This window comes from Diprion similis, chromosome 10, assembly GCF_021155765.1.
Source record: "Diprion similis isolate iyDipSimi1 chromosome 10, iyDipSimi1.1, whole genome shotgun sequence".
Lineage (NCBI taxonomy): Eukaryota > Metazoa > Arthropoda > Insecta > Hymenoptera > Diprionidae > Diprion > Diprion similis.
The window spans coordinates 5,210,109-5,224,508 of NC_060114.1; the positions used below are offsets into that span (position 1 = coordinate 5,210,109).

The 14,400-nt window shown below is 38.5% G+C and overlaps 2 protein-coding genes across 2 annotated transcripts; both read left to right on the top strand.

Moving 5' to 3' along the window:
• Positions 1 to 203: 203 nt before the first annotated feature.
• Positions 204 to 5,192, top strand: LOC124411389 (cytochrome P450 4C1-like). The gene is made up of 12 exons (XM_046890481.1): positions 204 to 381; positions 466 to 572; positions 640 to 730; positions 2,301 to 2,486; positions 2,591 to 2,660; positions 2,861 to 2,987; positions 3,367 to 3,445; positions 3,675 to 3,790; positions 3,974 to 4,042; positions 4,172 to 4,361; positions 4,500 to 4,679; positions 4,996 to 5,192. Exons 1-12 carry the CDS (start codon positions 204 to 206, stop codon positions 5,190 to 5,192), a joined length of 1,590 nt encoding a protein of 529 aa, XP_046746437.1.
• Positions 5,193 to 8,326: 3,134 nt separating this feature from the next.
• On the top strand, positions 8,327 to 13,426 carry LOC124411390 (cytochrome P450 4C1-like). The gene is made up of 12 exons (XM_046890482.1): positions 8,327 to 8,504; positions 8,594 to 8,700; positions 8,769 to 8,859; positions 8,932 to 9,117; positions 9,214 to 9,283; positions 9,430 to 9,556; positions 11,220 to 11,295; positions 11,938 to 12,053; positions 12,224 to 12,292; positions 12,401 to 12,590; positions 12,710 to 12,889; positions 13,121 to 13,426. Exons 1-12 carry the CDS (start codon positions 8,327 to 8,329, stop codon positions 13,303 to 13,305), a joined length of 1,575 nt encoding a protein of 524 aa, XP_046746438.1. The 3' UTR covers positions 13,306 to 13,426.
• The last annotated feature ends 974 nt before the right edge of the window (positions 13,427 to 14,400 follow it).

Below are 14,400 nucleotides of genomic sequence, written 5' to 3' on the forward strand. Positions count from 1 at the left end.
GTTCAATCGAAGCAGAGACAAGCGTGTTGCCTGGCCCCAGTTTTCAATAATATACGACAAAAGAGCGAATTCAGTGAGGATTAGCAGACGAAGAGGTCTTGTAATACGACAAGCTGATTGCAATAAAATTCCATGAAAATCCGAAAACTCGTTACGGAAAAAAATAAAGAGACCCGTGGTTCAGGGTTTCATTGAATCGCAAAATGGACCCTTCGAAGGTAGCTGCGTTTGTGGTGGCATGCTTGATATTCTATCGGATAATCAACGTTGCAGTTAAGCTTTTGAAGATCACATTGCTCTCCGATTACCCGCTCAGAGCTGAGGATTTGCCGAGTCTTCCTATTGTGGGCCATGCATATCTCTTCGTTGGTAGTACGGAAAGTAAGTGACATCATTCGTTGTGGATACTGAATTTTCAGTAGCGAATAACATCAGAATTAGGCTCTGTAATATGTGGAATTACAGCTATCTTGAATAGGGTCATTGGAATCGGACATATGTATCCTACATCGTTTCGATTCTCGATTGGTTACAATTCATTGTTCTGCGCGACTTCTCCTGAACATCTCAAGGTGAAGTAGTCCGATGACCATCGAAAGCGAGCGAAACTTTCAGATACGAGTTGATTTGTCGTTTCAGTTGATACTTCACAGTTCGAAAACCGTTGAGAGGAACAACTTTTATGAATACGCTCGGCCCTGGATGGGGGATGGATTAATCACCGCTCCTGGTGAGTTAACGACATCACTTTGCTATTTTACTCTATGTGAGATATCGGAGTCAGTAAAGGGTTGCCTTGGTCTAACTAAATTTAAAATTATGTGTATTTTATCGAAGTGAGCACTTCTCACGTAAAGTCCAGGCTCTCTACGGGATGTTCGATACCTCGAGCAAATGGATCCACGTGAATAATGGCTCAGTCCTTGTGTCCAAACGAACTTCGTCAAGCTAGCGAAGCGTGCAGCTTCGAAAACGAGTGACGCGAAATCTTATCACTGGTTTCCTAAATCGCGTTTTAAAATCACAAATCTTATGTCGAATGTAATGGAAGCGTTTCATTAGGGAGAATCCAGGTATCAAGTTATGGTGAATAGTGGTAGCTTGGAACTCACGAGCAAACCGGATGCAATCGTCGGATACGTAACAGACGATGAATGTCTTTTGTTACTTTGATAAAAATTTGCCTACAACATTTCACTCTATTTCATATTGGTACAGGCTTCATCTATTGTGTAACCGTGACAGTGATCACCGTAATTGTTCACGCGAACCGACAGTGTATCTACGTCAATACGTTCTCATGATTTCGCGTTCGTTAGATCATTTCTGACACCACTGCAATCATCGGAATCGTCATCGTCATGTAGAATTCGTTCGGCTACCGAAGCTGACAATTCAGGATGTACGGGACGTAAAATTACGTCAAAAAATGTGTCGAATAAACAAATCAAAAACATAATAAAACGAAAATTAAACCGGCCAATTGAAACGGATCAAGTTGAATCTGATTCAAGAAACTCTTGTGTCATTCAGATGAAAACGATTCAATTCTGAACTCCGACTCTAACCACCTCGATATTATCAGCATCAAAAAAATCAAATTATTCCACTATTGTTTTACCAGAAAATTCTTATAGTTCGTCTGATACATTCTACTGAAAAGACATCATTTCATTCGTAAGTGAAATCCTTACAAGTTACGCGGGACAGATTCTTTCTTGAGTTCGTCGGTTGATAAAAAAATCCGATACATACAATTGCAATAGTTTTCAGATGTTGCGGTTGTAATTCAATTAAAAAATACGACATTCTTGATAACAATTTGTCTCAGATGATCGGGCGACGGTAAGATTAGCTACACTTATTGAAATCAGCCAAACAATACGGATTTTTTTACGAAACTAAAATCCGTATTCAATTATACAAGTCCTTAGAAGCCCACAACTGGATAACTCAACGTAAAAAAAAAACTGAAAAAAACGTAAACAAATGCGCGATCTACTTGAAGGTCTGTTTCATCACGTTTTATTTCAACACTTTTTCGACCTCGATGTACACTCCATAAATTCTTATTGTAAACAAAATGTTATTTGCTCTATACTGAAATTGAAAATCAGCCAATGTTCGACGCACGTATTATGTAGACTTACCTTTCGGTGAAAATATTGGATTCCAGAATTGAGAATGGATCACGAGTAAATGCCTTCAGTCACGCTTCTCTATTTGATGCATTTCTCGGGAAACGATTCCGTGTTGATGTCTAAAATTATTGCTGAATATTGAAAAATTTATCATTACAGGGTCAATATGGGAAGTGCATCGGAAGCTGCTTCAACCATTCTTCAATACCATGGTTCTCAAATCTTTCGTCGAAATATTTACCACTCAGTCAGTGATACTGGCCAAGAAAATAGAGCAGCACTTGGACGGACCAGAATTTGAAATATCGAGATACGTTTCGCTGTGTACATTGGACGCAATCTGTGGTAGGTCGGTCGACTATAATTTGAGGAGCGTCGATTAGACGTATGTAATCGACACATTTTCCTTGGCCAAAGAATAACTTAGTACATTTATTTATATCTCACAGAGACGGCGACGGGTATAAAGTTGGAAGCACAGGAAAGCAACAGTTGTCAGTACGAAGAAGCATCCCATAAGTAAGTCAATTGGAGTGCCATTCGCATGTTGAACACATCAACTTCTCTCTCGATCACACTTTATTTGTTAAAGCCGAAACCTGATGGCTCGATGTGTAACACAGTGCTGTTTCGTCAATTCTACCTGTATCGTGCATTTATATTTTCTTCAGGTCATCAATGAAAACACTCGAATTGTGCAATATATTCTGTTTTCACAGGGTGATGGTTGGTTATGTCAAACGAGCTGCCAGCCCTTGGCTGTACTCAGACTTTATTTTCTACCGCACGCAACTTGGCAAAGACGAAAAGAAACACATCAAGTTTATGCATGAGCTGACTGACAACGTAAGTGTGGAACATGTTTGTTGATACAATCACTTTGGGCATTGATTATCATCTTGCGAATGGAACACTCGAATCCGTTGCCCGATACTTGATCAAGCAGCTAGGCAAGAATGCTTGCAGGGTTACTACAATCCAGTGTATCAGTCCATATATAGTCCGTAGAAATATTGTGACCAAAGCGAATCTTAGTGGAAATATTTCATTTGGGGGTGTATGACAAGAATTTCTTCGAATCCCTGAAGATAGGGTGAAAGCACGAAAGATTCCAATTTTCGCGACACAATTACAGAATGGTTGTTTCTACGACCAAAATAGTTCTTATCAAATTAGTAGCTGATTAAATTCCCTACAATCACTGATTTGTGAGGGTTAATTTTAGGTGATACGGAAGAAGAAAGCAGAAATCGTCCAACACAGCGATTCACGGGTGTCTGTCGATAACGAACAAGGTTCAGCTGGTAAGTACCATAGAAATGGGATGAACTCCTTAAGTGCACCAATAGGGTTTGTGTTTTGTACGAGTGAGTTGAACTTGAAGTGTTGAGCCTTACCACTTTGATGACATATATTTGAAACCAGATGATGGTAGGTGTGAATGTGAAGGGTCTTCCATTTCCAGGGCCATTTATGTATGAGTTAGGTATGATGCTTGTCGTATTTCTAACAACCTTTACATTTATGTGTCAGATATTTCCATGGCTGCACCTCAGTTACTGATAGATAATCTCTTAAGACTATCCGGTGACAACGAAGTACTAACGGATAAAATGGTCCGGGATCACATCGATTCGATAATGGTAGCTGTAAGTATAATGCTCTATTTGTTTCCGATATTGTCTCCACGGCACAGCTCGGAAAAGTTGTCACGATTGTGAGTTTTACCGTGCATTGAAAACGAAACAGTTCCTATGCAATGACGTTGTGAACTCGCAATCAGCAACATGAATGTGACTCAACGCAATCGTGTATTTATCGTTCTCTCTTAGGGCAGTGACACAACGGCCACCACAGTGAACTACTTGATGTTGATGCTAGCGTCTCACCAAGACATTCAGGTATTTTGGTTATGCTATGACACTTTACGTAATGATCCGAGTCCAATAAAAACAAGGATCGCGTGTTGAGCATCACTTATAAGGCTCTGCGGAGTCTTACAATTATTTGTTTTTCATATCATCCGACAGGACAAAGTGTACCAGGAATTGTGTGAAAATTTCGGAGAAAATGTATCAGATGATGACGGTGAAGAATTACCTATCACGATGGAAGTCTTAGCGAGGATGACGTACATGGATAGAGTGATCAAGGAAACTATTCGCCTATTTCCTGTTGTATGCCTAGTTTTCCGAAAGGCGACGGAAGATTTGGATTTAGGTTCGCAAGCTTTCGTCAATTGATCCATTCTTCTACTACTGCATGTTTCTGAGTACATGCTGCCCTTGCATTCGAGTGAAATGTGTTATTCGAAGATTGTGCACTTAGTCATTTCTCAAATAATCATTAATTTTATAGGTCAGTTTACTTTGCCACGAGGGAGTTCGATCGCTCTCAACTTCATCGGGGTTCACAGATCCGAGAAGTATTGGCCGGATCCTCTGAAATTCGACCCGGATCGATTTCTACCGGAAAGATTCGCACAACAAGAACCATATTCTTACTTGCCGTTTGGTGGTGGTCGAAGAAATTGTATCGGTAAGAGAAAATGGGAGAGTTGATAATGATCTTTCATTACTGTACTGATAACTCATCGAGATTTTCTAATTTTAAGTGAAAGAATGTCCGGAATGAAATAAGTATTGAATTGAATGTATGAAAATCGTTCGGTTTGCCGGAATTTAAAATAGCATTACAGGTGTACACATGCGGAAATGGATTCTGCGACAATAATTTCTTGTCCCTAGCCAGTTACGTTGAAAATGGTGAAAAACTATCAGTCGCAAAATTAATTTCCGCATACGAACCAATGGGAATGACTTTCCGTGAGTGAACGAGTTTCACTCAATTTCAGGATCGAAGTATGCTGTGATGTTCATGAAGATAATCGTCGCAACTATTCTCCGGAAATATGTTTTGACCAAGGATGAAGTGGTACCAGTCGAAGATTTACGGCTGAAAATGGATTTTGTGTTGAAACCTGTTGATCCTATCACATTGAGGATTCAGAGACGCCCAAAAAGGAAGAGCGAATCAACATTACGTACATAATTCTAGCCACATTCGGGTACCAATTGTGTTTCGAGTTATACATTGTAAATAAAATGACTACACTCAAAAAATTTGGTGCAATGAAAGTTGAAATTGAATTATTGTGGCTACAATCGAAGGGACTTTTCTCAGCTCAAAGTAATTAAACTTCAGATGCGATCGGTGGGGTAGTTGGTGTTTTTTTTTATTCTTGTTTTCAACATTTCCCAAGAATTAAAAAAAAAAATGCAGGGTATTCTATTCAACATCTTATATTTCACAAATATTTAACACTCAGCCTCATCTAGGCATTCGAGGCGAATGTGACTGTATAAGCTATGATACTGCAAGGTTTCGAAGATAAATGTGATGAGTTTATGCTTCACTATAGAAGCGTCCACAATGTGTATTCTGCTGGCGCTCGAACAAACCTCATATTATACGTACTTCCATACCATTTTACCTTTATATTCTTCTCCCGGCGATGTATATATCCTTTGAAAGTGACTAATTTCTTGCCTCTGGAACTTTTTACGTGCTCCAAGGCCATCGCGGTGTATCAATCGGACACGTTTGTACTCAGATGCTTTTCTAATATGAATTAAATAAAAATCCGAGTGAACAATCCCTTGATAGTATGAGATGACGCAGGATTAAGAACATATGAAAGCTACGTGTGCGTCGTAGATATGCAAGTTTGAAATTCACATCGACCAGTGAGCTTGAGAATTTCAACCAACGGAAAAAGTTGCTAACGCTAAGCTGTTGCACATCGACAATGAATTTCACTGTAATTGCTGTTGGGAGGTTGAATTTCGCGCGCTAAATCAACTCGCACGTTGATTTCTGCAGCGTGGAAACCTCTTTCGTGGTTCACGTCATCGCGCAAAAAATACTTGCGTAGCGATTGTTGACAAAAATCTCTAGCGCGTTTCAAATTTTTACGTGGTAAATGGCGGCTCCCAAGGATTACAGCATCTTCACTAACGTTGTAGGTTAGAAGTATACTCGTTAACCATTTGTTATTATTACTTACAAAAAGTTGAAGTACGTCTAAGGACTACTCAATTGAACGAACAGCCAAGTATTATATTACTGGAGTTCTCGATTAACCAAAACTGCCTAAAACAACCTACATGATAAGCTTTGTAGGGAATTGAGTGTCTGACTCCTGCTCCTACGTTTCAGGTGATCGTAAGAGAGATGAATAAATCAACTCTTCGTTTTGCTTTTCAATGCCCATACCGTAAAAAATATTGTATGTGGCATGCCCGTAAACCGTTTTTTGGCTCGAATAATTTCAGTACTCGCTTCCGGCTCGCTTCCGGCTCGCCTTTACCTTGTCCTGAATGCCAAAAAAACAGGCGGTTTACGGGCATGCCACATAAATAGCTAATATATGGCATTCTTTGTGAGATGGCCAATTCTTGCAAAACGTTATCAACAATTTTTCAGAAATTCTCAGATCATTTAAAAAGAAAGGTAAGATCACGTGACTTAATATTTTTGAGTAATTAAGAGAATTGGATTATTTTTGCGATTGTTCAGATTTTTATGTATAACTGTCGTCTCTTATTCGATTATAAAAACGTGCTTTTTCTAACTAATTTTGATTAGAAACAGCTATAATATTTTCAGTAAGATGAGAAGGAAGAGCTTTTGAATCGACTCTCTTTCACACTGCTCACGCCATATCGATTTATATTGATTTCATAAAAAGTGAGTCTCTTAAACAATTTGTTTCAAAAATCCGAAAACTTTCACCAAAAATTTCTTCAAGTATTACAATAAGTTGAAAAATGTGGTCCATTCTACTCAGAATGCCCCGTATGATAAATTTTTCAAATTCACAACTAAGATTATTTTATTTTACGCTTAGATAACCAGTAAGTACGAGTAAATAATGACGCCTTATCTGACCCGAAGCTCACGCAATCTCTCGCTTAGCTGAATTAAACGCGGTTAATTTTTTTAGGGGAGACTCTCGGGACCTATACACGCATGTAATTAGTGATTTGCGGACAGATTCTCTGTTTTTAAGATTACTCTGATGATTAAATCGTACGTCAGTTACTTCGGCCATTATTTCGTCTTGCGTGAAATACTTACTGCTTGGTAGCCACTGGACGTATGAAATTATTGTATACTCGAAATTGAATTAAACGCGTCCGACATTGGGATTACGTGAGTCGATACCGTTTTTACAGAATCGCTTCTACAGAAGATATTTTCTACAAAGTTCAATTCTACAGAATTATTTTAGGGCACATATTTTTTCCACAGAGATCCTCCTAAAAATTCGTTTTTTCTAGAAACGAATTCTTTCAGATTGCTCGATTCTACAGAATAAATGGGAAAAGCTCGTTTCTACAGAAAATCTTTCTACTGAATTGTCACCTGCAGTTCGTTTCCATAGAATTCCGGTCTGGAAGTTTGTTTCTACAAAATTTAGGTCTGGAAGTTTGATTCTATGGAATTCGTTCCTGGAAGTACGTTTTTCATACATTTATTTCTCAAATTCGTTCATTTTGATTCAATTTGACATTTGACCGTCACTTGTCGAAACGAACTTGTGGTAATGAAACGGTCTTGCAGACCTGAATTCTGTAGAATTTTTGTACCAATAATTCGTAAAATCGGAAAATTTGTCATCACTTGAGAGAATTCAGGCTACAAAATTCACGTTTATGTGTGATTCCTACATCTGTTGAAGAGAAACTCAAAACTGCCTGCCATCAGTCTCAAAGGTCAGTTACATACGTACCATATTTACGAAGCTGTGTTGTAACGAGTCTGAAGATGGGCTCAAATTAAAATCATACGTTTATAATGGCACTCATTTACTTCACGTACCTAAGTGTTTAAGAATAATAGATCTTGTATGCTTGGGTCTTCTTTAACACTCTTACATAATCTGTAAGTACCTTAGGGGGGAATATATTAAACTCTTCTTCTCCTATAAAAGAGCAGTGAATTTAATTTCGGTTCTTAGAAATCAGTTCAGTCTAAACAGAGGTGGCAGTGCTAATTATCGTTGGTTAGTCAAACTGTACGGTGATAAAAGTCCATTCAGTAAACATAACGCGATCAGTTTTCTACGCCATAAAAGGTGATAATTATTGCAGTCTCCCTTACGGGGACTCGCAAATACCAAAATGAATCCTTTGACGGTAGCGATTTGCGTCGTGGCATGCTTTATATGTTATAATATCATCAACGTTGCGGTCAAGCTTTTGAAACTCGGACTTCTATCTGGTTATGCACCTAAATCGGAGGAACCCAGAAGTTTGCCTTTTGTAGGCGCGGCGTATCTCGCGTTTGGCAACACTGAAGGTAATTATGGAGTGACATTTTGTCGCGGATACAGAATCCTCAGTAGCTATAAATGGAATCGTCACGTTCTACAATATGTGTCATTACAGTTATTTTGAAAAAGATCCTTGAAGTGGGAAAAACGTATCCTCCATCTTTCCAAACTTCATGGGGCAGTTTTTCAATCTTCGCTACGGTTATTCCTGAACAATTCAAGGTAAAATGATTTGATAATTTATCTAATACAGAACTAACTTACAGCCATGAACTGATTTGCTGTTTCAGGTGCTTCTTCTCAGTTCAAAAACCATGGACAAAAACGAGTTTTACGATTTCGGACGGCCCTGGGTGGGAGATGGATTAATTACGGCTCCTGGTAGGTCAATGACATGTCACTTCATCGTTGAATCAAAGTTTTTGCAGCATTTCGAAAATTATTTTATTACAGAGTCTATATGGAAATTACACCGGAAGCTGATTCAGCCGTCTTTCAATCACATGATTCTAAAGTCTTATGTAAATACATTTTCCGCCCAATCGATCATAATGGTCAAAAAACTGGAGCGTCACTTGGATGGCCCAGAATTTGAAGTAGACAAATATCTTTCACGGTGCACGTTGGATGTCGTTTGCGGTAGGTCGCTGCAGTTACGTATTAGGTGACCTAAACTACATATTACGATACTTTTTTCTTGACTAATGACACCCTATATGATATTCTGTATCACAGAAACGACTATGGGTATAAAATTAGAGGCACAGAAAAATGACAGTTGTGACTACGCAGAGGCAGTGGAAAAGTAAGTCAACAATTTGAATTCCATTGACTGAAAGATGATCTTCCTCATTGACGTTCCATCCATAATGCACAAAAGCTTGAAGCTACTTTTATTAAGTGATCAGTTTTATTCCTGGGGTGAAACTATTGTCTGATTTATTTCCTCAGCGTGCTGTCAGCAATGGTCAAACGGGCTTTAAGTCCCTGGCTGTACCCTGACTTCATTTTCTACCGAACACAAATTGGCAAGGACCAACAGAAGAACATCCAGTTTCTGCATGAATTTGCTGACAACGTGAGTACGAAATCTCCAAATTGGTTCAACTTTTTTTAAACATCTGTCGTGTCGTCATTTGATCAGAGAGTCTCTACTACGCAAATGCCTAACGTACAATTAGTGATCTGATAGAGATCGATGACTTGCAAGGCTAATGATTGGCGTCAATGCAAACGGCTTATCAACTTTCGATATGATAAGGACAATCACTCCAAATTCAAGTAAATGACTAATCACTGCACATCACTTCACATTGATATGATTCTGTACCGCATGATAAAAAAAGTTGATGAAGTGTACAGAATGTCTAAATGTTATAGTTACAATCAAAATCATCGAGATTGCAGTTCAATAATTCCCGAATAATAGTTGTGTACAAACTTGGATATGTTGTTACAGCTTACAAACGTGAAAGTATGAGTTAGGTATTTATATCGATATCACCTAAACGACTAGTAAATTGTTTATTTTGCCACTGTAACGGACTTGTTATTTTGTACTGAATAGGTTTCTTTTGAATCTTTAAACAAATGCAGTTTCTTTCAAGAGATTCGTACGGGGGCGATACGGCCTATGATTGGTAGAATTTATGTAAATCCCTCCTTGTAAGGATGACTAAGAATTATCTTTTTACGACATGGGCATTGAAAAGTCCACTTTTTGTGGCAGTTTTCGTTCCGTAAAGTGACGCTTTATACAGCAGCGAACAAAGTTGCGGAATAAAGTCTTTATTCCGCAGTTTTGATGCGCAGTTCGAAGTGCGCATCCCAAACTGCCGAATAAAGTAGCTTCGTCGAACAGATCGCGACATAACCTCACTCTTCGTTTTGCTTTTCAATGCCCATACCGTAAAAAATATTGTATGCGGCATGCCCGAAAACCGTTTTTTGGCTCGGATAATTTCAGTACTCGCTTCCGGCTCGCCTTCAGCTCGTCCTGAAATCTGTATCCTTGCCAAAAAAACAGGCAGTTTACGGGCATGCTACATAAATAGCTATTTTCCGATGATCACACGAGCTCTGTCGTTCCCACGAGTGCTACGTCGCCAGTCCAACTCTTAAAGAACCTCACGAGTCCATCTGTTTAGTGTTTTAACTTGCAGGTTAGACTCAGGCAACCAACCATTGTCTGCAACTTTCTAGAATTCTGCCATAAATTATCCTGTATGTATATACAAAAGCGAAGGAACGTTAGTCACCCTTCAATTTGATACTTATTAGCTCTAGACTGCATTTTGTAATATCTGTAATATCAAAGAGAAATATGGCTCAGCACGGAACGACGATGACGAAGAAGAAGAAGAAGAACAACAATATTTTCACCATCTTTGATGCTCGGTAACGACAATAACTCCAATTGTTCTAAAATTATTTAAGGGGACGTTCTTCCTCTCTGGAGAGTCCAGCTGTGCAAGTTTAGTCAAAAACTGCATGTTCGGTGGTTTAAGAAATGCGATACATTAACTATATATATGAGAGGTGTAGTGGCTAGTTTAGCTGAGTAAATGATTCTTAGTAGCTTTGACGATATTGGCCTGCGGATAAATAGCAGTAATTCACTATCGCGAATCTTGATTGAGTAGAAATTGATCCTGGTCTCACAATCAGTCGATATCAGTATTGATTGTAGTAGTTTCAGGAATATAATGAATTAGTCATTGACCTCTACTATTTTCTTCCAGATAATACGAAAGAAGAAAAAAGAAATTCGTCAACGTACGAGACAAAGAGAACCAGCTGACAACGAACAAGATACAGGTAAGCACCTGACGATTTCATTGTGAAGTACTTAGAAATAGCTATTTAAGTGGCATGCCCGTAAACGGCCTATTTTTTTGGCAAGGATCAAGATTTCAGGACGAGCTGAAGGCGAGCCGGAAGCGAGTACTGAAATTATCCGAGCCAAAAACGGTTTACGGGCATGCCGCATACGATATTTTTTACGGTATGGGCATTGAAAAGCAAAACGAAGAGTGAGGTTATGTCGCGATATGTTCGACGAAGCTACTTTATTCGGCAGTTTGGGATGCGCACTTCGATCTGCGCATCAAAACTGCAGAATAAAGACTTTATTCCGCAACTTTGTTCGCTGCCGTATAAAGCGTCACTTTACAGAACGAAAACTGCCACAAAAAGTGGACTTTTTAATGCCCATGCCGTAAAAAACTTTTTGTTTGATACGTAAGAATTAACGGTACTGATTACGACATCATTTATATCTGAAGAAAAACATCCGAAACAGGCTCACAGTCATCAGTCAGACATAGAAGCGAAAAGTCTAAACATCATACCCGAAGTAATTATATGTGGATGAACGATTTTGGGTTACTGCGCGTGATTTACTTCACAGAAGTGTAATGACTGCCATCTTCAGAATTAATGTTTGCATTCGTATTACAGATAGCTTGTCGACACATTTTGAGACATTGATAGACAATCTCATAAAACTATCCGACGACAATGAGATTCTTACAGATAAAGCGGTCCGAGAACAGGTTGAAACCATGATAACGGCTGTAAGTACTACATTTGATGCACACTGGATATTATTCAAAGGTGGTGGCTTTAAAAAATGACTACCACACTCAATCTTACTGCAAATGAGAAAGAAACATCGTATGCGTACCATTTTTACAATGACAAAATGAGTGAACGCAAACGATTAATCGTTTCGATGTTTTTTCAGGGCAGTGACACGACGACATTAACAGGATCCTTTCTGATGATGATGCTAGCTTCTTACCCAGATGTGCAGGTGTGTCTAATATCCTAATTGTCTCGACGTTATAGTCGAAATATTGCATATACAAGCGTTTCATGCTGCAAAGTCGTTCCATTATTCGCACTTAATATCATCGTATAGGAAAAAGTCTACCAGGAATTGACTGGCATATTTGAAGGAGATGGAGGGTACGATGACACTGGAGAGTTACAGATCACGCCTGAAGCCATGTCAAGCATGATTTACATGGAAAGAGTGATCAAAGAAACTATGCGCTTGTTCCCAGTTGTACCTATAATTTTCCGGAAGGTGACCGACGATTTGGTTCTAGGTTTGCAAGCTTTCGTCACCTTAGTTCATTCATCTACTACCGTATGTTCCCAAAAACCGAATAGGTATTGCGACAAGGTACACAAAGAGTTCCTTCATAGACGAACACTGATTTTGCAGATCAGTTTACTCTGCTCAGAGGAAGTTCGGTCGCTCTCAGCATTATAGGAGCCCATAGAAGTGAGAAGTACTGGACCGATCCGTTGAAATTCGATCCGGACAGATTTCTACCTGAAAGATTCGCAGAGCAACAACCATTCTCCTACTTACCGTTCAGTGGCGGTTCAAGAAGTTGTATCGGTAAGGGTAACACCAGTGTTGACAATAGTTGAATACAATTATACTGATGATTAATTGGTTAATTATTGAGATTTTCATGTAGCTTTATAGGTTATGTTTCAAAATTAAGAAACGAAATAATAAATTGACCGATCAAATCAGAAGAGTTTCGTTTTCTTGTGGATAGAATTGTAGGATCGCCAATGAATGGAAATCGCTGAACGAGAGTTGACGAGTTTGCTTAATTTTTAGGATCGAAGTACGCTATGATGTTCTTGAAGACACTTACAGCAACAATTCTTTGGAGATACGTTATAAGACAGGATAACGTAACACCAGTCAAAGATTTAAGGATGAAGATGGAATTTCTGTTAAGACCCGTGATTCCTATCGCAGTAAGGATCGAGAGACGCACACGGAAGCATGATTTTGCTTGAAGCAGCATTGATCGTACACGTTTGAGAATCCAAGTATACGAGCTTCATTAATAGTTCGTTACCGGAGGAAAATATCGTTTCGCAAATCGTTTCAGAAAAGAGTTATTCCGATTGCAGGAAATATTTATCACTTTTAATGTTAACTATTATGGGCAGGTTTTGTGATTGTCATTTCAAATAAAAAAGATCAATCATACTACCCTCATGAAAATTGTTAATCATACCAAAAGTGCGTTAATATTCGTGCCAACCGACATTAGATACTGTCTTTTTCTAGAGGCTATTTAATTAATCGCAGTAATTGCATATTGTCATAAATCACCATTAATACTTTGATTCATGATATAGTTGAACATAAACATTCGAATAGTTACGATTTGGAGTAAGGTGATCAGAAACAACTTACCCTCATCGCAGAGCAGAATCACCATCCACTGTAGAATCCTAGAATCTCACTCACACACGAGAAAAATATAAATTACATTTCACTTTCAGTAAGACGCGTCTCGAAACTCATGTTTAAAAATTATTCCGAAGTTTTAAAATGGTGATTTTTTTTCAATGTTTATTTCATTACTATATGTATTGATTCGTTCACTTTTTAATTATGACAATCTTGCAGCAGGTTGAGGCGACGCGTTATGAACAATCGTGAATGAGAATAGGTGTCCAGACTCAGTGGCGTAGTTATGCAAATGTAAGAAATACAAAAATGATTTTTTTTAAACTCTCAATAAAAAACACCTCCACAACTCCATAAGAAAAAAAATATTGCGAATTGAGTCCACGAGACTAGACCTATAAAACTTTTTACGTTCAATATGAATTCAACAGCATTTTATATATTGGAATAAATCGAATTTGATCAACCTCCTGGTCCGTCAACGTCTCATTTTTTGCAAACTGCTTTTTCGCATGGCGATTAATGAGAATGTGATAAAATTATATTCATTCGAAATCAGATTATGCTCTGATGTTTAGTGTACCCGCGGTCTTACGTAGACTCCAAAGCTGGGAGCCACGATCATGTGCATCGTTGAGCCAAGTCAAATTTCGGTTCTAGTGGGCTCACTAGTTGTTGCAGTTCTAATACTG